At 39.9% G+C, this 26,894-nt stretch overlaps 1 protein-coding gene across 1 annotated transcript in view; it reads right to left on the bottom strand.

Moving 5' to 3' along the window:
* Positions 1–1,672: 1,672 nt before the first annotated feature.
* DYRK4 (dual specificity tyrosine phosphorylation regulated kinase 4) overlaps positions 1,673–26,894 on the bottom strand; it is a 27,784-nt gene continuing 2,562 nt past the window's right edge. Inside the window, exons 2-5 of the mRNA XM_026076958.1 lie at positions 12,361–12,510; positions 8,099–8,163; positions 5,950–6,104; positions 1,673–5,506 (exon numbers count right to left, since the gene is read on the bottom strand). Of these exons, the coding sequence (XP_025932743.1) occupies positions 5,271–5,506; positions 5,950–6,104; positions 8,099–8,163; positions 12,361–12,510 (606 nt within the window). The 3' untranslated portion in view covers positions 1,673–5,270. The remainder of the gene's footprint in view (positions 5,507–5,949; positions 6,105–8,098; positions 8,164–12,360; positions 12,511–26,894) is intronic.

The raw sequence follows: 26,894 nt of genomic DNA, 5'->3' as shown, positions 1-26,894 counted from the left end.
TTGCTGACAGACTTGTCATTTGAAGGTTAGGAGTACTGAGAAGTATAGAGAGAGGGTCAGAGATGACTGAGATTGACAAACAGGCTTTTGCTGTCTCACATAACAAGTATGAGGGCACACGCACACAGAAATTAATGCTGGCTGACAAACTCTTGCACCATAGACTTGGAGTAATCAGGAATATCGCTACTTGTGGAGGTCACAGAATCAGAGATGCATTCTTAGCAGGTGGATCCTGAAGACCTTTTTTGAGCGGTGCACTGTCTGGAAATAGGTTTGGAATGGTGAAAGTAGAAAGCATTCCCTGCCGTATTGAGTTCAGGGGAAGTAGGAACCCATATACATTCTATACAAATACACAGGATTGCATTAAAGAAATTCTTAATTATGTTCTTTTTTTTTTTCTCTTCCTAATAGAAGCAACAATCCAATCAATGGTCAACCTTTTATGTGAAGAGTTAGCAGTTTTAATGTGCTTAAATGACAGAGCAACGGTAACACTTCTATTATGCAATCTAGTTTCTTGTGTATAATATGAGCTTAAGCCCATCCCATACAATAGTGCTGTGTGGACACCAGCACTAATACAAAGAAGCTCCAATCCATTAAAAGACAAGACTGAGTGTTCTGTTAGAAATAATTCTTAGTGCTCTGTCTATTCAGTACACCTGATAAACAAATGATTGGGCCTCACAGCACCGAAGTAATATTCTTGAATCACAAGGTTGCAGAGCTGACAGTTTTGAAAGATTTAATTCTAACAGCATGGATCTTCCTGGATTTTCTCTATCAGAAATTGCTGTAGTTCCTCAAATCCACTGGGCCTAGCAATCACTTCACTATGACCTTTTTGATAAAAAAAAATCTGGAAGCAACATGACTACCCTCTCAGTTTCTCTGTCAAGTCTGCAAAGAGACTGAAAAATCCTGATGGCTTTAATCAGTTCAGTCCAACAAACATTAACTTTTCTTCTGATATATAGGTAATAAATGTTTGATACATATGTAAGAGACTGATCTTTACTTCGTGGTATTGTCTATATCACCCAAAAGCTAGCATTACCAATGATTTATACTCTTGGTTACCACCATTGCTCCAGGACAGATGATTCCCTACTTATTCATGCCAATGTTACAGAGGTTGTAAAATATTATGTGCATATTGTGTAATGTGAAATCAAAGCAATGCAAAACAAAAAACAAAAAACAAACAAAAAAGGAAGCTGCAAAAGCTCTGCTCTAGATTTCTTGTATTTTGTTCTGAGAGTTTTTTAGGTACATTGATCCAGCGAAGCAATCACTAACCTCAGTCTTTTTTTCAATTTACTACAGATGGATACTGCTGCACCCCTGTGGCTCAATTTTACCCTTAAAGTAAGGTGCTTTTTTTGTTGTTATTTGGGATGAGGTATAACCCTGAAGAAGCACTCTGTTCCCAGATTAAGCTACAGCATTCTAGGTGCAAGCACAGACTTCACCACTGTTGCACATTGTTCTGAGTTATATTTGGTGGGCATATCACTCTTGTATAGGGGATTGAAGGGCTGCCAATAACCGTACACTCAAACTTGTACACGCCAACCTGTTCCAACACTAGATGGCATTCGAACATTAGCAAAGGATCTGAAACCAATGTACAGGCAACACTTCATACACAACTGCATCTTTGTGTTATTTGGATTTGGATTGCGGTGTTTTAAGATTGTGGTATCCTGATAAAATGAGTATCTTGATATCTTTAATGAAATGAAATGATACCTTTATTGACCTTGAATAAAAGAACGAACTTCAGGCTGAAGCATGTGGAAGAGCTGGGCACAGGAGTTACAATCCTCATGGTCTTTTCTGGGCTCTGGCAGTGACTGTGGGTGTGACTTACAGCTATGATACTTATGCAGCTTCCTAAGAGGGGCAGCAGATTGTAATTTTTGAAAAAAACATTAAATTCCTGAAAGGCAGCAGGACTTAGGAGCATGCATTATCATTAGTTTTTACAGACATTTTCTCAGAAGTTTCAAAGAGAGAAGAAATATAAGCACTTATTCAATGAACAGTTGTGTTCTCACCACTTGACTTCTTGCAGTTCTGCATCCTACATCCTGTAAACACCAACAGCTGGAGCAGTGCTGGCTCCTGCAACTTCTGTTTATCTCAACATCATTATTTCCCTCCACTTCCCCTACTGGTCCCATACCATGATACCCATTCTAGCCACACACCCTCTCAAACCAGTTATCTCCACTGCAATATCCCCAGCTCCTTCCATGTCCCACATCCCCTACCTGCCTTTGTTTGGTCTGCCCTCTGGACAAGGGACACCACGCCCTTCAAACGATGCAGAAAGATGCATATGCTGACTGTCCAGCCAGGGTTTCATACTGCTTGGTGTGCAAAGAGACAACTGACTATAACCAAATTCTCCTGCTTTTCCCTCATTGGTTACACTAACAGGATCTCTCTCTTCTACGCAACAACTAGAAGATAGGCATATCAATGAGCAGACAGACAGACAGGAAAGCAGTCACCTAAGCCTCACTTCTTGGTGAATGTGGCTAAACAACGGTCATATATCACATATAGACAAAATAAGATCTGCAAATTGGGCTTTTCAGTTAATTAAATGGGTCACTCTTGTTGGTTTTCTCTAAGAATCTGTTCCCTCACTAGTCTGTAGGTGGCATGAACAGAACATGAGTCAGAAGAATGTTTTCAATATTTTGAAGATTTTTCTCTTACTGAAGGAAGGACAAGATGCTACCTGTATCTGATTGATCTGCTTGTTTCTTTTCTGCAGAAGAACATGAAGGCAGGGCTGATACCTGAAGGCTAGATCTTTCTGTCAAGGCATTTCTATCAAGTATATTACTTGTGGTCTCTGAAAAAATCCAACAGTTATCTAAAAGAGCCCTTATCAGGAAAGATGTTGAAGATAGAAATCACTGTGGAGGCTGAAGGAATTAACAGAGGAAAGCAAGGAAGGGAAGACAGGAAATACGTGGGAGCCAGTTAGCTACATTAAAAAGATAACCAGTTGCTTTCCATGAACAGAAGGATAATCAAACTGAATCGCAGTCCCAGCTGACTGACTTCTCCCTCAACACTCTGAATGCCTTGAAAAAGCCATCAGCATATGTCATGAGAAGTAATATGATGCTGCTTGCTACAAAAGGCTATTGAAATGCCTTAACTGTGAAGAAAACGCAGCTACAGCAAATGAGCCCGTACGTCAGACTGGGTTTACAGCTTCATTAGGACTAAGCAATACTATCAAGAACAGCTTGGTATGATTGACCTCAAACTTTGCCTCTAAAGACAAATACACAACTGCATAATTCTGATAAGAGATATTTTAGCTTGGAGGAGTCTAAGCAATCATGTGAACATACCACAACAGAGATGGAAAACGAACGCCAAGTGAACTGAAACATTACAAATTCTAGTTCGAAGGGTGCAAGAATCTGGTCTGTCACAATAGATGGTATCAGGATACCCTTCTGCTGTTATTAATCTACACTGAACTCTTGCACTTAAACATAAACCCTTGGCTTTTTATCTTCTGTGTTACCTGCAAACAGCCCAAATCTTTCTCAAATACCTACAACAATATATCTGAATACTCTGTGTAAGAAGGGATGAATCATTCAGCTCCCATCAGGGGTGGAACTCCTTCTCTGTGAAACTTTATAAGGCTCTGTCCACATCTTTATCCCTACGTTCTGCAAGATGTTCACCCACCCTGGATATTCTATGCAATCACAGAAGTGTAATGCACAAGAGAACTCACTTCTCTTCGTACCTCACTCTGGTCAATATGGGAGCATTTTATAGTCTCCAGGATGGCTAAGCTACAAAGGAGTGTGTTTGAAGCCAGAGATACTGACATTCTGGTACTGCAAGCTGACCAGCTTGTCAGTGATGGCTTTATCACAGAAGGATGATATTTGTCTGCCAAAATACCTTTATAATTCACTGCCCAATTACATTCAATAATGGTCTATTGCCCTGCTTGGGTTGCTCATCTTCCAGGTGATTCTTCATGAGTCCCGAGACTTGCCTGAAACCAACAGAATGATCACACCGTATCTTGCAGACCATTTTCTGTGCTCCACTTCTTCTGAGATCACTCTTACCATTAACTTTGTACTCAGTAGGAGAGCACACTGCAGTAGGCCTTTTGTCATAGTGTCACCTCTGTACCCTGCCAGGTGGCTTGTTTACTCATTTGTATGCAAGAGCTGTGTTATGAGTGTTCTCATGTCCTGTGGGTTTTTCCTTTGCATGTAGAACCTGTGGGAGCTTGCTGTTATGGTGACTCTTAACACCTACAATCACTTAGTCTCTTGGGATGACTGCAATATCATTGTTACAGTAGTGGCTGCATTTTGTAGAATAATTTCCTAAAAAAAAAAAAAAACAGTACAATTTATAGGCCACAGTAAAGGATAATAGTCATAATGAAATGGGTGCTTTATAAATGCAAAGAAAAGACAATGTATTGTCCAAAGAGCTTAATGTTTAAATTAATTATGATTCTGCTCAGGAGTCATAGAAATCTGTTCTTACAGAGCATTAACTAAAACTCCCTCTGGAGGACAATTTACTTGAATCAAAACTTGCTGAAATTCATCCTTCTTCTTGATATGAATACAGAGTGGGTTCCCTGCAGAAGCGGGCACAGAGTATGATTCCTCTTTGCTGCTGCTAAAGAGCTAAGAACATAATCTACATTTTTAAGTCTACTAAGAAGGAATGCCAATGGCTTTCATCTCGTGCTTCATTCAGAGAGAGGGAGAAAGGGAGAAAGATGGAGATGCTGGGTTTGATTTCTTTTACTATTTATATAGAAGTAAATCAGCAATCTTATCTGTGAATTCTTCCTGATTTATGATGATATAAGTGAAAGGATTCAGATTCTCTGATCAATGTATTTGTTTGTTTAGCTCCAGGAAGCAGAAACCCTTAAATTCAAAAGTCCATTATAATATCAAGCATAAGCCGCTCTCCACCTCTACAGTCTCCATTTTATTAGAAATAGTGCCGCTAGCTGTGAAGGATCTCTGATCATAACAAGGATGTTAGTTAGGAAAAAAACTGTTTTTCACATTTTGTTTTGGTTACTTGGACTATTTTAGGGTAAAAAGAACATTAAGAGTATCTACAACATGTGCAGCCCATACATAGAGAGATACAGTTTAAAGTGATGTTCCTGAGTATATACCTACAAAATATATTAGGTATGGGACTGAACCAATCATTGCTTGTATTAAATATTACTTAATTGGTGGGAAAAAAAAAGAATTTTTCTGAAGAGCTGTTTCACCACTGTGTTCTGCTTGATTTTTTTTGATAGCCTTTTCCACTCGGGTCTTCAATTGTTTCTCTGGAATAACAGGTTTGCTTGTGTTCTGCAATTCATTTTCTATTGAGCCTGTGGAGGGCACAGTGGGAGTCAGTCCTTCAGCCAGTTCGCTTTTCACTTTGTCAACACTGTCTTGACAGATATTTTCTATTAAAAAAAAAAAAAAATAGCGTGAGACTGCAAACTGTCCACAACAGGTAAACAAATCATCACCACAAACTCACAAAAGATCAGTCGATTTTTTTCTCTGGGATCTCACAACTATCAATGTATTCTTCGGTCTAAAAGCAAAGTGCACTATGATCTGGTATCAGGTACCATATCTGATTATTTCGCAATAAAAACAGAAAAGCTCTTTCTGTGTGAACCTTTAGTGCTGTCAGTCTTCTTGTTGGTAGCCATTACACGACATAACCATTAGGTAGATCTGTTTCTATAGAAGTGATAAATAGTGGCTCTGTCCACCAGAGTCCATTATCTGCATACTGTTTATCATCACCTCACCTCACTTCAGACAAATACTGCTAAACATAAAGAAACACCAAACACTGATATAAATGCACTTAGTTCTCCAGTTGGCACATGCTTACGAATATTCTCTTTTTTCTTTTCTGGTGTAAAGAAAGAGCCATCACTCATTTTCCTTGAAATCTGTGTTTTCTGTCTTGCTTTGAATGTTTTTGGTTCCTGGATCCATGCATGCTTCATTGCTTCATCTGGAGTCATTCGCAGGGCAGGTTCCCACCTTAAATCCACAATAGATAAACAGTTATTCAACAGTAGCTGCGACTGAAATATAGTTTAAAAACTAACATCCAAAGCATGCCCTACTGTCTCCTGAAAGTCATATCATGAGGTCATTTTCTGAAACAAAAGAACTTTAACTGAAAACAAAAGAAAATCTTATATGATATTTTTCATACTTCTACTTGCTAAAATATTCTATTCACTTCAGCATTCTATGCATGCTGATAGAATCCTTTGCAGCATAGAGACATTTTTAAAGGAAAACACATGAGTTCACAGTGTTATTAGCATCCCTATATTTGTTTCAAGGTTTTCAAATTCTGTCGATATTAGCTCCTAGAAGGGGAACACAAATGAGACACAGTGTTAATTCATTGGAAGAAAAATCTTCCATAATTTAGCTGCACCTGAGACTAATGCAGAGAATTAGTGTAATAAAATTCATTGTGAGATCTTATTATGGAAGGGGAAGGTGACATTTATTTACGAATTTTATCCACTCACAGGTTTCTCAGAGATTTTGTTCACTCAGTTCTCACACCCACATACTCACAAGTACCAAGTGTTCTGACCAAGATCACTTGTGTGTGACACCGAGGACAAGGGATGTCAGCTACTGAGTCCACATCACATCTCTGTGGTTCTTCTTGATTCGTGATGATGAAATAGTCTTTGGACAGATCTTTTATACCCCTAAAGAGTCATCAGCTGTTTGGGCATGGTCCTTCACTTCAGAACCTTGCTGACTTTAGTCTCCATAAATCTTAGGCAAGGTACCTGCTCATGGTCTGTTCTTTCTTGCATGTTTGGAATATACAGGGATAACAGGAAAAGGAATGGCATATGTGATATTCTGCAATGCTGTTGCTACCCTCCTGCCGACAATTTGCAGATTTTTCGCTGATGGGTCATCTGTGCTGTGGTCTTATCAGAGTGCTGGCTTTCTGGTTTGTGACATAAACAACACATTCCTCAGTTTTACTGGTGGGAGTAGAGTCCTGGGAACAGCATCCTTCGTTATCAATACAGGCCATTCTTTCAACCCTTGTTCTGCTGTTTGTCCCAGTGCTAACACACAAATACATTTCCACTTGTACTGCATTCATACCAGTCCTAAAATTTCTATTACAAATCTCTACATTAGTTGCAGAGTAGTTCATTCTGATTTGTCTAATATCAAAGCTGTCCAAAACTGTACAGAAATAGGGTTAAAAAAAGATACTTTTGCCACCACAAGAGGTGAGTGAATTTTTTTCTGTCTGATGTTTTCATCTGCAAAACGTGTATACAAGTTGATCAAAACTATTTATGAAGTCATGACAAATGTATCAAGCTGCTTTGGACAAAAAACTGGAACTGAACTGGGAAATGAAAAAGGCAAAACAGTTCGATTTTTTTTTTTTGTCTCAAAATGAGTTTTCATTTCAAATCTTGCTTTATTCCTTTGAAAATTAAAAAAATCACCACCATGCAATATTGTTTTCTATGTGACCTGAAATGACTTCTATTTACTGGAGCTTTTTTGCTTCATTGAGATGATTTTTTAAATGTTCTGATTCAGCCAACAAACCAAAATGAATCAGTGATTCATACAACTTTAGCAAATAAAGAGGAATATCAAAAGCAACCTTCCTGTGAAAAAGAGAGGGATTTTTTTTCATGTAAACAGAAGTTTGCTTTAGGAAAGTAATACTCAAGTGCTAGCAAGAATCTCACAGTCAGCGCTAAACAAGGTACAAAATATTATCCTTACATAAGCCACAGGTAACACTGGAAAAGGCATGGGACCAGCTTCTGCTGCCATTACACAGTACAAATTAGGAGACAAGCTCCCCACCTGAAGCTTTACTCCACTAAGAGGTCACTATTTAAGGCAGCCAGGCAAAAATCTGTTCCTGCACTCTCAGTCCTTTAGGTTGCTGGATGAGTAAAACCCACCAGTAACACTCTCTCAAGATAAAAGACACATATTCAGAAAATAACACCTCATACCAGCAAGGTCCATAAAGTTCCATCCTGTAAAATGCATAGCAACCTGAGCTCCGTGCAGAGACACATGATTAGTTTTGAGCAGTCAGATAAAGTTCTGCTTCTCCCGCACCACTTCATTTATAAACAAGTCCCATTTACTTTGTGATGACAGATGATATGCTGGTGGCATGCTGAAACGTCAAGTATAGCATTTTAATTTCCACATGAATGCATACTTTTTTCCAGAAAGAAAAAAAAATTAAGACAGTCCTTATACTTGCTGATAGCTTTTCATTTTTTGTGTGGTGCCCACAGTGTGAGAGACATTTTACAAGTGGGAAGAAAGACAGTCCAGTCTAAAGGGTTATGATCAATCATATGGAGTCCAAGTGGTAGGTGGTGGCTGGTGGTAGTTGCATTCCTCAGGGGCTGATACTAAGGCTTCTAGATTTTAATATCAATATGACCTGGATGATGAGATGGAAAGCATCCCCAGCCAGTTTGAGGACTATACCAAATTCAGGCTGCTATCCAGAGGGGTCCCTCACATTAAGATCAATGGGCCAGAGAAATAGGATAACAGCTACCTCATGAAGCTGAACAAAGACAAATGCAAAGTCCTGCACCTGGAAAAGAACAACCCCATGCAGAAGGACAAGCTGGCAGACAACTAAAAGAAAACAGCTCTGCAGAAAAAGACATGGCAGTCTTCACGGACAACAACCTGAACATGAGTGAGCAGTGCACCTCTGCAGCAAAGAAGGCCAAACACATCCTGGGCCATATTAGCAAGACGATAATTAGTAGGGAGAGGAAAGGGATTCTCCTTCTCTGTTCAGAGCTCGTGAGACTAGAACTGCATCCAATTTTGGGCCATATTAGCAAGACGATAACTAGAGGGGAGAGGGAAGGGATTCTCCTTCTCTGTTCAGCTCTTGTGAGACTAGAACTGCATCCAGTTTTGGGCTCCCTAGGACAAGAAAGACATTGACAAACTGGAGTAAGTCCAGGGGAGAGGTCAGGGCATGGTCAGGGGCCTGGACCACATGACATATAAGGAGAAGCTGAGAGAAATGCATTTGTTCAGTTCGGAGAAGAGAAAGCTTCAGAGGAGATTCTACTGCTGTCTACAGTTACCTGACAGGAGGATGCACAGAAAACAGAGCCAGGCTCTTCTCTAAGGTGCATGGTCACAGGACAAAACGGATAGGTGGATACAAGTTGCAGCACAGAAAATGCTGATTAGATATTAGGAAAAATGTTTTCACCCTGAGGGTGGTTAATAATGGAATAGGTGCCCAGGGAGGGGGTGGAATCTCCATTCTTGGAGATATTCAGAACCTGACAAGGCCCTGAGCAACCTGCTCTAAGTTTCCTCTGCTTTCAGTGGGGATGGTTGGACTAGATGACCTCCAGAGGTCCCTTCCAACTGAAATAATTCTCTAATTCTATCATCCTTTGAAAAAATCCTAAGGACTTGCAGAGATGGGACAGGGTGGAGAGACAAAAGGTCACAGTCTCTCTCAGCTTCAGAAGGGTACAAAAACTTTACTCAAAACCTACCAAATGGTTGCTAATTAAGAAGAACCCAGAAGTGATGTGGACTAAGCAGTGGGCATCACTCATCCTCCATGTCACTGCAAGATATCATGGACAGCTCATTTAGATACATGCATCTTGGTGTTTGTGAGTTTTAGGGTAAGAAAGTGTTAGTGCAAGTGAAATCAGTTTTGTTTTAAAATAAAATCATATCCCAGACTTGCATGGAACATTGCTACTTTGATGCAGTATTAACTGCTACAAAAGCAGGGCAGCCAGGAATGAGAGGCACCACTTGAACAGCTCAAGTCCAGGTCTGTGCTGACACAGTTTGTCCTACAGCTATCCCCCTGAGCCCTAGCTTCAGAACTCTGCCTCCATTCCACTACACAGTGCCTCAGTTCAAATCATGCTGTGTTATTTCCAAGGAAGAGTAAACAAAAAAGCTCCCTAAACAGAGAACACATAATCATGTTTTTCTAGACTGAAATTTTTATACCCCCTGGCATTTCTAAGCCAAGCAAAAGGCTTCTTGTAGGTGTTTTTGCATCTTCTTACAAAAATATATATATTCCAGTGCTCTTTTAAAAGATAAAATAACTCTGTAACACTCTTGGTTCTCATCTTTCCACAGAAAATAAAATGGGAGGGATGGTTCATTTTCAGATTCAAAAACTTAATTATTGGCTTATATAGGACTTGAGTGAATGTGATGAAGGCCACAAAATTAAGCTTCTAAGACAAACAAAATGCTTTAGGAGGCGTACCCGTTCCACCTCACCCTTCATGCCAGTCTGCATCTTGTAACTTCACCCAACTCATACACATATTACAAATCAAATTAAACAATTTGTAGTAATGCATCTGTGGCAGGTTGCCAGTTTCAAAGTCTAAACACTTGAGATTATTCTTGGGTTCACAAACAAAATGCATTACGTGGGGCCTTCTAGACCAAGAGATCCAAAAAAACCTGAGACCTACAGAACCTGTAAAGTCTCTCGTATAGAAAGATTCCACTGAACCAGAGGAAAGTTGAAAAAAAGAAAGATTGGAGATGGTGGTGGTAAGTAGTGCATGTCCCTCATTCACTGGGGAAAAAAGATGCAAAGGAATATGAGGAGTACAGGCAGGGGGTGGATACAGACTTTGTGCAAAATAGGAAAGGAAGAAGGAAAGCTGGTTTTATAAATGCCAAAAGTGAAGACAACTTCAAAACACTCCTGCTAAGTTGGGTGTACCTTACAGTCTCTGGAAAGAGTCACGAATCACAGAATCACAGAATGGTTGAGGTTGGAAGGAACCTCTGGAGATCATCTAGTCCAACCACCCTGCTCAAGCAGGGTCACCTAGAGCACATTGTACAGGATCGCGTCCAGGCGGGTTTTGAATATCTCCAGAGAAGAAGACTCCACAACCTCTCTGGGCAACCTGTTCCAGTGCTCTGTCACCCTCACAGTGAAGAAGTTTTTTCTCATATTCAGATGGAACTGCCTGTGTTTCAGTTTGTGCCCATTGCCTCGTGTCCTGTCACTGGGCACCACGGAAAAGAGTCTGGCTCCATCCTCTTGACACCCTCCCTTCAGATATTTGTACACATTAATAAGATCCCCTCTCAGTCTTCTCTTCTCCAGCCTAAACAGGCGCAGCTCTCTCAGCCTCTCCTCAGAGGAGAGATGCTCCAGTCCCTTCATCATCTTTGTAGCCCTTCGCTGGACTTGCTCCAGTAGTGCCACATCCCTCTTGTACTGGGGAGCCCAGAACTGGACACACTACTCCACATGTGGCCTCAGCAGGGCTGAGTCGGGGGGGGGGGGGGAGGCTCACCTCCCTCCACCTACTGACAACACTCTTCCTAAGGCACCCCAGGAGACCATTGGCCTTCTTGGCCACAAGGACACATTGCTGGCTCATGGTTAACTTCGTGTCCACCAGCACTCCCAGGTCCTTCTCTGCAGAGTTGCTTTCCAGCAGGTCAACCCCCAACCTGTACTGGTGCATGGGGTCATTCCTCCCTCGCTGCAGGACCCTGCACTTGCCTTTGTTGAACTTCAGGAGGTTCCTCTCTGCCCAGCTCTCCAGCCTGTCTAGGTCCTCTGAATGGCAGCACAGCCCTCTGGTGCATCCTCCCAGTTTTGTATTGTCAGCAAACTTGCTGATGGTGCACTCTGTCCCTTCATCCAGGTCACTGATGAAGAAGTTGAACAAGACTGGACCCAGGACTGACCCCTGGCGCGGCGACGCTAGCTACAGGCCTCCACCTAGACTCTGCGCCGCTGATCACAACTCTCTGAGCTCTGCCATTCAGCCAGTTCTCAAGCCACCTCACTGTCCACTCATCTAACCCACACTTCCTGAGCTTCTCTATGAGGATGCTATGGGAGACAGTGTCGAAAGCCTTGCTGAAGTCAAGGTAGACAACATCCACTGCTCTCCCCTCATCTACCCAGGCAGTCATTCCAGCATAGAAGGCTATCAGATTGGTTAAGCATCATTTCCCCTTGGTGAAGCTATGCTGACTACTCCTGATAAATTGCTAAGCAATTTAAATATTCGATTTTTTATAGTTCTTCCTTTTTTTTAACTAAGACTGAAAGCAGAAACTGATGCAAGTGCTGACACTAAATTATTTCTCTCTTCCCCCATGCAGACACATATACACTTTGCCACTGATGCTCTCTCAGCACTGCCAGAGAGAAGCTGATTAACCAGTGAAACACAGGATGCCTATGAGCTTCATAACTCACCTGAAGAGAGGGGAGCACATTCTGCAGGCTCTTTTTTGTTATCTGAGGCAGGCTCCTTTCAAGGCAAGGAGGCTTTGCAGTGTCTGCAACCAAACGATGCTTTGCTTGGCCTTCCAGAGGTCGAAGGGAAATAACACTGTAATTGACTTTCTAAAAAGAAAGCATAAGTAGATATAACATAGCAAACTGGCAAGCAATTCTTTATAATGACTTTGAAATACATCAAGATTCAAAACATTCAAAATGTGTGTAGTTCAATCTGACACCTGTTGGTGAAGGGAAAAAGAGCAGATGCTATCCAAGAAGCCAGATGGACAGAGGCTCCATTGGAGGAAGAGTTTCTCTGTTACTGGGAGGCAAAAAGGAATGGGACAAACCTAACTGCTTGTTATTTGGTATCACTGGGGTCCTTTCTGTTCAGCATGGCAGCATTTCAGAGACGAGGTGTATATAAATCTATGTAAGTATATTGAAAAAGATAAACAATTAATTGTCTTCATTGTGCTTGGGGTGGTGATTCAGGCCCTTCACATTTTTAAGTCTGCCACAGTGGGGAGAAGATGCCTCGAGAAAGGCGAACCAAGGAAGAGAAAGGAAGTCTCCCTCCTGATGTACAGAGTTTGTAAGTATCCTACCTTCTCACTGATGCCTTTCAAAGACTTAAAATGATAGTGTCACAGAAAGATTTAGGTTGGGAAGGGACCTCTGAAGGTCTCTAGACAACTTCTGCACAAAGCAAGGTTAACTTCAAAGTTAGATCACGTAGTCCAGTGCCTTGTCCACCTGAGTTTTGAAAACATCCAAGGATGAAGATTCAGTGGCATCTATTCTTAACCACTCTGTGATTTTTTTTACCCCTTATATCTAGTCTGTATTTCTCTTATTGCAATTTCTGTTGTTGTCTCCTGTCCTTTTACTGTGCACCTTTGAAAAGAGTCTGGCTCTGTTTTCTCTACAACCCCATTTAGGTAGTGGTAGACTTAACTTTTCCTGGCTAACACAGACAGATGCAGGCAGAACAGGGCTAGCACTGAATATGGATAGCTGGAGAGATTAGTAAGGAAGGCTGCAAGCCAAGAAGAAAAGTCTTGGAGAAAGGGGTGACAGTAGTTCCCAGCTGTACTAATGTGTGGAAGCTGGTTGTCCAGGTAATTGGGCAGTCTAGCACGGGCATCTCCATCCAGCAGCACGGCAGTGACTACTTCAGCTGGGAAAGGTGGTAGGGTTTGAAAGCTGAACAGCCTGGTGGGAGAGTATTCCCTGCATTGGATTCTCAATATTTCCTTCCTCCCTTATTTCCCATAGAGTTCTCCTTGCTTAAGTCCCCTTTGCTACACCCCTTGATAGTGAGGAAAAGGCATTTTCTGTGCACTTATTATTGAAAAAGAGATCCTTATAACCATTTGAAAGCTCCAGGATAATCAGGCCTTCCTGAAGACTAGTCCCATTTGTTATCTGCAAAACATTTCTACACCACTTATTCTTTAAACTCAGTCATTTAAAAATGTGGTTTTATGAATGCTAGGAATTCTGATATTGTTGGAAATCAATGGTGAGAGAAACCACCCTCTTATCAGCAAAGAAAATTTTTGAGGTAGAATATTTCTTTTGCAAACATTAAAAAAGGATTTGAAATAGATGTGAAGTAGATCACCTATGCACTATTAAATGCAGGACAAGGCCCAAAGAAGTCAGGCTGCAACCCTTAAGAGCTTGTGAAATTTTTGTCATCAGGGAAGGACAGAAAAATGATTTTGTCAAGCTTTTGAAAACAGTGGAGGGATTTGATATTCTCTCAAAAAGCTAAGAAACAAAGCTCTCAATCCAGCCAACTTGGATGAATAAATGTTCTTCTTCAATACTACAGAAAGGCTTTAAAACCATAGAACTGAGATTCCAGTGGATTTGTCATGAAAACATCAAGAAACGAAAGTGGTTGGGCAGAAAAAACAGCCTCAAATGCTACTGAAAAGCTAGCAGAAAGAACATAACAGGCACTTGGGACAAAGTCATAGAGCTACAGGGAAAATGGGCGAGGACAGGAAACAAAGAACTTCTTTCTGCTCAGTTTCATTTATTACAGGGGTTCTCTTAGAAAACAAGCTTTAAGAGATTCTTTAAAGTCAGCTAAAGAGTCACACACCTGATGGAAGACTTTGTTAGATCCCAGATGATCACTCTCTTGAACAGTCAGTTGAGACTGAGAAAATGCATCCACATGGGAAGACTGCAAACATGAGATGATGTTTTCTTTAATAAAAATGATTCTGGAAAAAACCCTAAAATCACTGTATAGTTTGGGTGTTTCTGTGACAACATAGCATTGGAGAGGACCATGGAAGCAGCTGAAAACATGCTATGCTCTAGCAATTCCCCTCCTCCTAATCGAACAGCTGTTTTGTAGGCAGGTGCAGAGACAGCTTGCTTGGCCTCTCAGCATGCTTGATATGCTGAGTCCTATGTAGTCAGTGGAGGAGAAAGGGGGCCTTTGGTACACCCAAATCTGTGCTCAAAAGCAGATAGTAAGTCTGCTCAGAAGAACTGCTTTAAACTGACTCTCAAGGTAGCTTGTGAGCCCGTCCGTTGTTAATAGCAGCATTAAACTGAATTAACTTGTGGCACAGATTTTATAAAAAACATAATGTGATGTTTAAATTTACTGAAGAATGGAAAAAAATCCATTGATTCAAATGCAAAAAATGAGACAGATATTAAGATTAGCAAAAATTACAAAAAAAGAAACATGAGGAAAGTGCTAAGCAGCTATCTTTTTTAAGATTCTGCTGGTGCTTTCAGCAGTCTTTTTATAAAAAATAATCATGTTAAGAACCATTGTACATTTCTTCTAGTAACGGAATGCAGTAAATCACAGTAATCTATAATTAAATTTGGGTATTGAAAACTCTGTAGCTGCAGCAGCATGGAGTTCTGCTCTACGGGGTGGAGTGAACCTCACTGGGTTTGGTCAAATGTCTTCTCTCATCCTTGGGTTCTGAGAGAAAGGGTGCTACTACTTACAGTCGAAAAACCACCTTTATCCAATCAGACACAGCAATTGACTGGAGAGTTCTACAGTGGCAGAATAGCACTATTTTCTCTAAAAGCAGAGGAACTTGGAGGCATGAGAGGGAAATTTTAATTTAGAGTTTCAGAAAAACTAATTTACAACCAAAATATCTTATGGTTGTGAGCTGCTGATTGAAAATATTTAAATAAAGAAGAATGGTGGTATTCTTTGTCTGTTTTGCAGCCAGGGCTGCTGTGGCCTCTATCGCACAATCTTAGATGAGCAGAGCACCTGCTGATGATAAAGAAAAGGAAGCTCTTTGCAATGGCTTTTAGCCAATCCGGTGCCAATGATACTGGCTGATGGAAATTACAGGTCCTTTGGTGGTGAAAGAAGACACTGTTGTTACCTTGGTCTCCATGATAAGATTAGTTTAAACAGGTTAGCCAGAGAAGTAGCTTGGGAGGTGGTAACATATGGAAGGAATCACTTTTTAAAGACCTTTGTGGTGGACTTCAGTAAAATGAAAATACGACTGCATACTGAAGGAGTATGACTGTTGTGTTTCATACTGACTAATGCCATAAAATGTCTTCCATGACATAGCCAAGCTACACTAAAAAGGGCAACAATGCCGTTTTCTTTCAGGCTCACTGTCTGACTTAAAGAAAGGGACAGCTCAGGTTAGACTGTTGCATCTGCGCCAATCCACTGCATATCTACAGGAGCTGCACTGGGTCTAGGATGCTTGTGTACAAACTTATCTACAGTGACCTTGATATATCCAAGGCACACTGGAATTGCCTTAAAGGTGCAGATCAAGCTGAAGATATGTGTACAATGACTCTTAGACGTTCTGCCCTGTAACGATGAACCAGTGCTCAGAGAGGCTGTGGGTTCTCCATCCTTGGAGATAGGGTTGGACTGGAGACCTCTAGAGGTCCCTCACAACCTAATTCTTTCTCTATGTACAAACCTACATGCTCGTACAAATTAAATCTTTTCTCTAACATGGAGGTTCAACTGTCTCACCATCAACCATGAATACATCACTAAAGTTGGGCAGGCCAGTTAGAAACCGGTCTTTGGACAACAGTGGTTTTAGAGTCTATCACAGGTATTTTCTCTTTATTTGATCCATTTAAAAAGTTAGAAAAAAAAGAAAAAAAAGAAAAGTCCTTCTGCAGGCCTAAAGGGAAGAACAAGCTGGGAACAGCTCTGGTTTTAACTTGGTTACGCAAATTGGTTGCAGTTTGAGAGGAAAGCTCATGGGTATTTGTGGAGCAGAGGAGACTATAAGGAAGAGGAACGGTAGGAAAACCTCTAGTCTGCATGAGACAGAGTCAGTAATTCTCACCTGTGGAACTAGAGATGGGCTTGCAGGGGGGAAGTGATTATGTGCTGTAAATCCAAAACATCTCCACAGCAACCACAACAAATGCCCCCAAAACAGAACCGGTGGATTCCTTCATCCTATACATGAATGTCCTAAAACATGATACACTTCACCCAGCGTGCCAAATGTCCTTGCGGCCACTGTTCAGCAGCATGAATCTGCATAGACAATCTATGGAAAACCCAATGCCAGAATATTTTGGCAATCATTTCACATGTAAACTACATATCTTGAAATTCAAGGGAAAGTCACAACATTTCTTAAGAAGGTGAGCCTGGAATCCACATTCATAATTCTACTAGATATAACAACCAGTATTGATTTTAAGCCATGTTATACTTTTTCCCACTTTCATCTATACTTTACTACCAGCGAATCTATTTTTCAATTTCTGGACTCATTGAAAAAATTACATTCTCTAAAAAGCTTTTTTAAAATATTGCAGAGCATTTTTAATAGAAAAAAAAATATTTGAAGAGCACAACTTTGTGCTTTTCTAGCCACAAGTCAATATAAAGCCAGGATTTTAAAGAAAAATAGTCACTGGAGACCAAATAAGATACACTGGACCTCACATACCTGTACAGACCATACAGTCTTCACCCCCAAATGGCATTTTATTTTTTAGCAATACTTAAAATAAGCTCTGCAGTGATATCTATATTGCAAAATTTGAATTTAAAAAATGTACTATATTTACTAATAGATCATGAAGTATTCACAAAATGCCATTAAAACTCAGCAAGTGCTAAGAAAGTATGTGAGTGAGCTCCAAGCTGTGTACAACACTTCTGAATCAATTCCAGTTCTATACACTGAGAAAAGATCAGTAAGATTCTGAGATGGACATGTTTCCTTTTACAGCAAAATATAATCATAAATACAGATTTTATATACATACGGATTGGCTCATTTCATTTATTCTTTCTGTACAACTTTGTGACTGTAGGCATTTCTGTGGCTCCTACCCATTTACATGGCAAAAGCAGAATCAGTCCTTCAGCCCATAGTTTTGCCTTTTTTATCACAGAAAATTGTGATTTTCTTTGTCTTTGTCAAAACCTACTTATTAAGGGTTTATAGTTCTTTAGGACCCTTTGTGCAATTCATTCAAAGCACCTTGAAATCAATAACTGATCAACCCTTATAACATTCCCGCTAAATAGGTAGATTGCATCATCTTTTACATGTGGAGAAACTGATCCATGCTTACAACAGTCCTACCAGTGGCTGGATGGGGAGCAGCTGGCTTAAGCATTTAGTCCCCACAGTGACTTATTTGATGATGATGAACTAGATGACCCATCAGTATCTGCACTAGCAAAATCCTGTACATCTAGAATAGCAACTACAGCTGAGCTATTGTCACTGGTTTAATCCTGGCAGATGTACCCTAAAGAAAAATTGCAGCAACTCTTACTATTCTACTCTGTCTCATTCCTGGCTGTCCTATTAATATAGTACTTGGCCTATCCTACAGCTCCAGTATTGGGTTTCAATCCCAAACTACAATCTCCTGTTATTCCAGCCCTTCAAATTACGTTTTACTGGCCATTACCTTGCTATTTCCAGTTATCAACAAGAAATAGAACAATGGCCCCATTCACTACCTAATCTGCAATCATAAGCAGTTTTAGGTACTGAGCATTCAGCATTCTGCAAAATCAGAAATTGCGACACATCCTAATAACGCCTAAAATGTCAGCTTATTTTTTTCAGTACTTCATTGACCATAGAAATCAGAAACATATTAAGATTACAGAAATGATAAAATACACAACTATATAAAATACAGACTCCATTGTCTCCTCTTTTAAATGGGTGCTTTATTCTCTCTGTCCTTGATCAAAACAGAATAAAGCCTGTAAAATGCAATATAGTAAAAAGCCATAGTAAATGCACTCTCACTCACTCAAAATATAGCAGGAACATAAACATTTTCCCCACCTTGTCAACTATTTCTGTCAGCATAACTGCAAGAGATGTTCATTGCAGGAGAGAGGCTGTTCATTCAATTTGCAAAAGGCATTTGAGAAAGTCCACCTTCATCTAGTCAGAGCACAGTGAGATCAGTTTCCTACACAGTACCCTGATCTGAAAAAATGGATAACCCTTCTGCTTGACTTCAGATTTAAATTTTTATCCCTGAAATATGCCAGTGACTACTAGCTGCTCTTGTATTCTTTTAGTGGCCATCTGTTCCCTTTCTCAGACTCCTTCTAGCCAAATATAATTTTCCATATTTATCACGGCAAGTCAGTAATAAGAAAGACAAATATAACAGGATTAGCTGTTATCCTAGCTGTCTCAGTCTGTTCTCTCTCACTGAGATCGTATGCTTGTGAAACCAAAAAAACACCCGAACTTATATTTTTTCAAAACTTGTTGTCACAGTGACCTCGCTATGCAGTGAGAAAAATCTATTCATCAGAACTACCAGCCTGGAAAATGAAGATTAATTAATACCTCAAGGGCTGCTTTCTCATTGGACATTAGGTTTCATTTACTGAAGGCTGAACTGTGGCATTTAGTCTGTGGTCCTCGCTGGCATCAGTGCAGAGTTGCTCTGCTCTGTGAGATAATGGGGCTCTCCTCTGGGTACAAAGAGTGAGAAAGAGCTTAGCTGCCACCCTGTCTTTCCCTTACCTCTCTTGTGTGTTGTATATGTGTGAGAGAGCACTGATGGAGGTATTGCTACCTCCCCACCATCTTGTGGATATATCTAAGACAGAAAATGCTTTCCTCCTTCATACAACCAAGGAATGTTCCCTGCTGGCTCTAAATTAGTCGACAACCCAGAATAGTTCTATCTTCACTCAGAAACAAGAGTTTTCAAATAAGAAATACATAGAACTTAGTCTAGAAGCTGCAACATTTACTAACTCTGCTGGACTGAGTTTTTCACATTGTGGCCAAAGGGCAAATAGCTATTCCTTTGCACTCATGAAGGTCTAAGCAATGCCCTTGCCTGACACTATTGTTGAAGCGCACCATCCCAAAAGGCATGTCACTCTCATTTCCACCACTCCCATTTTCCATTCTTCCACATTTGGCAACTCTCCAGTCAACAAATCCTCACCAGTATTACACTTTGCATTCAAGAGAAACACAGCTTCTCCTTTTCTAGCCAAATAACAGCAGACACTCTCATGCTGGCAGGGCAGGCTCAGCCCTGCAAATGCATGGAGATTCCTTCTGGTGAAACACAAAGTAAACAGTACAAACAAGCATCAAGTGTGTCTAAGATAAATCACACCCATGCAAACATTCTCAGACGAACAAGCATGCATGTGCACATACCACTAGGTACACTCAAACTCTCATCTTCCACAGGTATATCAAGCATTTCTGAGTAATCCTCACCAAGGTTCACAAGAAGGGATTTAGTTAATGCTAAACAATGTAGTGTGTTGTAGATATTCTCATTGTGAAAAATATCCATTTGTGATACTGGAAGTTAGCAGTGCAATCCCCTGTTGATATCAAGTATGCGTACTACATAGATGGGATGCATCACAGTCACTGCCAGCACTTGCTAATACCACTCTTTTATGAGTCAGTATTCTGCTTATAAGCAGCCCTGCTGGATATTTGAGGTGGGGTATGTGACAGAAAGATGTATGCTGCATTCTCTCTGGTTTGTCTGCAATGCAGCCATTTTTTTTATTAGAGAGATTTATAATACACATTTACATGGTTCCAGAACCCTCTAGGCCCTGCTTTCCCATCTCAGGTTTTGACTCTTAACTTGTTGAGAATCTATTAACATTCCCAAGAGGGCTTACACAGGAGGGAAAGAGGAATGGATCTGGACATGCATTCAACTGTCCCACATTAAGAGGAATGTCTTTTACTTCATTTTCTTTGATTTATTTCTCTTCCTCATAATGCTTTCCATTCTCCATATTTTACTTCATGTCATTCTTGTAAGCACATTAAATTTTTCCATGTGCCAAGTCATGCAAGAATAAAAACCATCTTTAGGATGGTTCTTTTCTCATACCTGAAGAGGACCAACTAATTTCTGATAACACAAGAAACTATATAAAGTTTTCTCAGCAATATTCTCAAAGTGAGAGAAACCTGCCAGGATTACCACTAAGTTTCAGTTATGATACATTAAAGTAAAAAAACAGCTTTTAAAAAGTGTCAGCTATAAATTTCAAACTTAAGAAATCTATTTTGTAAGGCATATCTATACTGTTTGTCTCTAACTCATTGTTAACAAAATATGTTTGCCAATATCTCTGTGAAGTAGAGTAGTATTAGTTTCCCCATTTGTAAATGGGGAATAATGGAGCAAAGGAAAGTTAAGGAACTTGCCCTGCAAAGGAACAGGTATTTTGGAGTCAGAAGAGGATTTGTTCCGTCTTAGCGTTAAGTGTTCAAGATAAGCAAATTCTCCTGTGGAAGTGTCACTGTGTTTTTATTAACTTGAGAAGTCTGTGCAAGTAATGTTGATTAGATATCACAAATTTTTATATCCCTAAAATTAGATTAGATTAATTCCACTCTTTATATCTTTTACTGTGCTCCTCCCGCAGTGCAATGCATCTTGTAAAGCCACTTCCACTAGTGCCAAATGGATACCAAATGCCTTAATTTGATTTGAAAACATTCTACTCCTCCTTTACAGTTATTTCACACTCATTTACATGAGGACACAAGATATTGAGGAACCATAAACTGAACCCTCTGTGTCTAGCCTAGATGTGGCATACATACAAGTTGACCATTGCTGTACAGAAAATGAAATACTGCTACTGCAGGCTGACGCAGGGAAGATGAATGCTGAAAGTCCCCAAAGAATAATGTCAGTAGAGGTGCCAGAAAACAGAGTTAATGCATTTTAAATCACTCCTGCTCTATCTGCTGTAATAAAGCCTATGAACTAGGGCAATAATACTGTTGCTTAACCAGTGCAAAAGGAATGGGCGATGTAAGGTTTTGCATACTTCTACTTGGACAAAAATCCAACCAGATGAAACAACTATTTAAGTTTGTTGGAAATGGAAAAGCCAGTTGCTTCATTTTTGAGTTCTTGAGAAGGTACATTTTACGGGAGAGTGCAAAAGGTTGGGCTATGATAAAGTCCAGTTTGTAACATTTGAATTATCTGCTAAGAAGCAGTTTTTTCTAAAGTTTATTAACAATACTTTTCATGGTTAGGATCTGATCCCGCTCACAGTGAAAAGAACAACAAATTAGTAATGCTTTTCAATTCTAAAAGTGCTGAAAAGATAGATAAGAATCATGAATGCAATTTTACATATAAGAAATCTAAAGCATTGTGTAGCTAAGGATGTAATTATCAAAACTTTAGGACATACTTCTTAATGTCTGAGCAAGTGTCCACAATGGAATTCAAATAGGAATGGGGTACACAGGGATTTTCCAAACAGCTGTTTGGCTGCACAAAGCCATCAAGACCATAGCAACATGATTACTTCTAGGAAACAGACCGGGCAAAGGAAAGACATAGCCTAGAAATCAATGCTCAAACAGCATACACTAAAGCATCAAAAACTGTTCTTAGGACTATTTCAAGAACACAAAATGTGGTTGGCTATTCCTGGACTCAGAAGCTGAAGCTGAACAGGAATCACACGAGAAGCAGGAACTGGACATGGACTGGACCAGATAAGGACTTAATCAGATAAGCTGGTTTAAACAGAGTGGGGTGCACGGATGAAATGTAGCTCCTAAATACGTCGAAAAGCCAAAGGCAAAAAGGTGGTAGGCAAATAAGATCATTATCTGGATGAAGAAGAACTCTTAACCTGAAACCTTGCAAGATCATCCTTTCAAGAAAGAGCTCCAGCACAAGTCCAAAACTGCGGAGATCTGAAGATCAAACTTGGGAAACATCTGTGTCATCTCTGTGATGAATGGAAATGTGAGCTAGATAGGCTAGTCCAGAAGAATCAGATCCTCTCAGTTCCTGTACCATTCATAGCTGCACTTACTAAATACCTTCCCAAATACTACTGGCCTCAGACATATACCTGCGCATTTAGATGACCTGCTAAATGGTGCAATCTGCAGAAGGAAATCAGAGGCTTCATTTCACAACTTTATTACTTCAGAGGAGTTATAGCAGTGTAAAATTGGTAGCACACCAATGAATGACCCCTCACATTGATTTTTCTGTAGAAGGTCAATTTAAAATAATGATCAAAGGTTAGGCTGAATCTCAGAAACACGCACTTTTAAATAGGCAGAACTTTTGATTCCAGATTAATTCAACTCACTGGGATTTCTATAGATCGTCTTTTTCTCTCTAGAATTAGATGTAGACCAGATGTTTAAAAAACATATCTGTTCTAATAAACCAGAAAGCCTCTTATGAAAACCAAAAGATGAATCTGAATTTTTTTGCAGAAACCCAGGTACTCTGGGATTCTAAAAATTAACCACTTGCTCACCATTTATGCAGAAACTGATAAAATACTCCTGTGACTTAAAAATGCAAATATTTCCTAACTTTTCAGCATTAATAATGTTAAAGTTTTCATTTAAGATTGTCATCTTAATTCTCCTTCACCAAACATTTAAATAATGATTAATCTAGTTAAAATACCATGCAGAATTGATGGTGCATAGTACAATAGATCAAGTTGTCTTCTTTCTGTTTTCTAATACTCATTTTCTGTTCCACACAATAGGTATGTCATAAACTAACGCTAACATGTACACCAAAGAATAAAAACAAAACAAATGCGAAACCGCTATTACCTTAGGCTGGATTCTTCTATTTTTTCTCATTCATAAATAAGAGTTATTGAAGAAGCTGAAATCACGGCAGTTTTTGCTGCTTCCTTCTCTCCCCATAACGACAGAGCTCCACGTTTAAAATCTGTCTCCATGAAATTGTTCACTTTTGTAATTTAATCCTGACATTACTGTTCGTCTAATCCAACCCTGTCACACAGGTCCCTCTCTACAAATAATAGCATGGGATCTATGATGATTTTTATGGGTGAGCTCTCTGGAATCAAATCACATGTTGTTTTACCACAGCATTGACACAAATCAAATAAAATCAAACTGAACTGCGAATATTAGCATATTTGCTGACGTGCTAGGAAATCTTTGAGGACTTAGTGCAAGCACAACATGTTTGTCAATTAAGCTTAGCATGACTGCATAACCATTCCCTTGAGGCACAACAACAAGGCGTATCATTTGCTTTCTTTTTTTTTCTCCTTTTCTTTTTCTTCCAAAGAAGTATCCATAGTGTTAGCTCTCCTGCTATAAACATAAACTCTCTAATGAAGGCAATTCAAACTCTCTAATGAAGGCTGCAGACAGCCTTTTAGATATTCCACCAGCAAAACATATGCTTGCAGAAGAAGCAGCTTTAGTTTGGAATACTAAGGGAACAGACTTCAGTGGTCTTTTTATTCAGTACACTGTAATTTGTTTTTATATTCCTGACAGGCCCCATGGGGGAATAGCTAACACTTAGTCTCAGTTCATTATTTTCCTACTTTTCTTCTAGAATGATAAAGCAATTCACATTTCATAAAGACCAGAAAATGCAGTCAAAATCTATGTCAAAGTGAAACAAAGATTTAAAAAAGCAGAAGAGCAACACAAGCATTATGACAAAAAACCTGTAATGAGTTTGGAATAAAAAAGAAAACTCCAAATCTGCTTTTTGGAAAACACTCATATTAATACTAGTTAAATTTCTTAAATTTTTAACTTTAAAAAATCATTTTTACAAACATTAATGTTATTTGGTCACTATTTCAAAATGTGTTTTCATGAAAAATAAGATTCAAAACTGTAGAGACATTAAAGTTATATTCTTTCCTTTTTCAAAGTTTTTGTCTTTTGGAAATTTAAATAAAATTTGATAGGGGAGGAAAGAGAAGGACGAGAACAAAGACAAATGTAAAAGAATATCTAAATGCTGAGAAGTCAAAACCCAAAACTGTTTTGTCATTTAAAAAAAATCCCAAGGCTGTAACTTTTTCCTGTAATACATTTCATTTAGTTTTAGCAAATAGAATCTCAAAACTTGAGAAAGATTTCAGAGAATCAGCAAAGAGTTTGTTCCACATAACAGGAGATACAGCAATAAAAATAATAAATGGAATGCCTTGCACTATAATGTCTAAATGAACATCAAATTCTGCCCTTGGCTTTATATTCTGCTCCAATTTACATCAATGAAATGATCTTCTGTTTCTAGAAGTCAAATTAAGAAGTTGGAAGATGAAAAGGAAAGGGATGGAAAATGGAAAAATTGTATGACACCCAAAGCTTAATTTCTCCTCTATTTTTTTTGTGAAATTTATTTGAAGATGGACCATTTCCCAAATCCTGAACCACAGTCACTATGAACAGAGTAAATCAACAACAGAAAAGTGAGCTTTTATGTAAGCATGCAAAGGAATTTTTGAGAAACGTGTCAAGACCACCCTAGTTTCCACAAACACAGTATTCTTATGAACCTGACAATCAAAAAATGCCAAGACCTATAAATAACCTTGACCATTTCAATATAAGTTATATAGAAGTTACAACACATGCCAATCTGGGGATGGTAGGAGGGGGAGAATTGGTCCTAGTTTCAGTCACCTGAAGTAGTTAAATTGATTTAGGAGGGGAAGAGGAACAGGTAAAAGAATCTGCATCAGCTCCTTTTAGAGCTCAACAAATTCCAGTGCATGGCAGTGACCAGACATCAGTATATTGCTAAAGCATATGTTATTCCTGGCAGGAAGGTAACAGATTTTAAGAGATGCTGAGCCTATGGTGCAAATTAAACTGATTCCTGCAAGTACAAAAATTCATCTGCACACTTGTGAAAGACTGAGCGGCTGTAAGCAAATGGGAGTCTAAGCAGGGCACAGTCCAGATCTCCCAATTTGCCAGCTAACCAGCTGTTTCCCAGACCCCTGAAAGCTGAACTGCACCTTCTGGAAGTTAAAACTCCCAGTGCTCTCTGCCATTGCAGCATCTCCATCGATGGTTAAATGTTTGCTCACCTTACTGTGGGTAGCTCCTGCATCTGCTGAATAGACATCAGGCCTATCCACAATGTGAGAAACAATGCCACTGACATGACTCTTCTTCAGGACATTTTTTTTCTTACACATTAGACTCTAATATTTTAATGAAAGTCTTGCAAATCATTTACTGTCACATTTCCTTAGTTAGAACTTCCAAAAGCCCTGCTACTAATGATAGGCGACATATTTTCTGCTGTCATAAGTGTGCATCACTTCATTCCTCCACAGAGAAAGGGCTCAAAGTAGAATGAAATAACTTGTTTATTAGGAGCATACATACATTCATGCAAGACCACTCTTTTACCTCTCCTCTGCTCTATGCTTGCATATTGCTACTGTATCATTCACTACATCTCCCATTCTTCTGGCTGTGTGTATACAGCAAATACTAGATTAATTTCTCAAAAAAACCCACAAAAGTCAATTTTTCAGATACTGAAAGGATGGAGGACTCTACCGTAAATAGTCCTAACATCATCATCCCAGCCTTCTGTGATGGGATGACTGGCTGCATAGATGAGGGGAGAGCAGTGGATGTTGTCTACCTTGACTTCAGCAAGGCTTTCAACACTGTCTCCCATAACATCCTCACAGGTAAGCTTGGGAAGTGCTAGATGAGTAGACAGTGAGGTGGATTGAGAACTGGCTGAATGGCAGAGCTCAGAGAGTTGTGATCAGCGGCGCAGAGTCTAGGTGGAGGCCTGTAGCTAGTGGTGTCCCCCAGGGGTCAGTCCTGGGTCCAGTCTTGTTCAACTTCTTCATCAGTGACCTGGATGAAGGCACAGAGTGCACCATCAGCGAGTTTGCTGATGATACAAAACTGGGAGGAGTGGCTGATACCCCAGAAGGCTGTGCTGTCATTTGGGGAGACCTGGACAGGCTGGAGAGCTGGGCGGAGAGGAACCTCCTGAAGTTCAACAAAGGCAAGTGCAGGGTCCTGCACCTGGGGAGGAATGACCCCATGCACCAGTACAGGCTAGGGGCTGACCTGCTGGCAAGCACCTCTGCAGAGGAGGACCTGGGAGTGCTGGTGGACACGAAGTTAACCATGAGCCAGCAATGTGTCCTTGTGGCCAAGAAGGCCAATGGTCTCCTGGGGTGCCTTAGG

This window comes from Apteryx rowi, unplaced genomic scaffold (genome assembly GCF_003343035.1).
Source record: "Apteryx rowi isolate R43461 unplaced genomic scaffold, aptRow1 scaffold_445, whole genome shotgun sequence".
Lineage (NCBI taxonomy): Eukaryota > Metazoa > Chordata > Aves > Apterygiformes > Apterygidae > Apteryx > Apteryx rowi.
The sequence above is the reverse complement of the archived record's forward strand: the minus strand, read 5'-3'. Positions and strand labels throughout refer to the sequence as shown.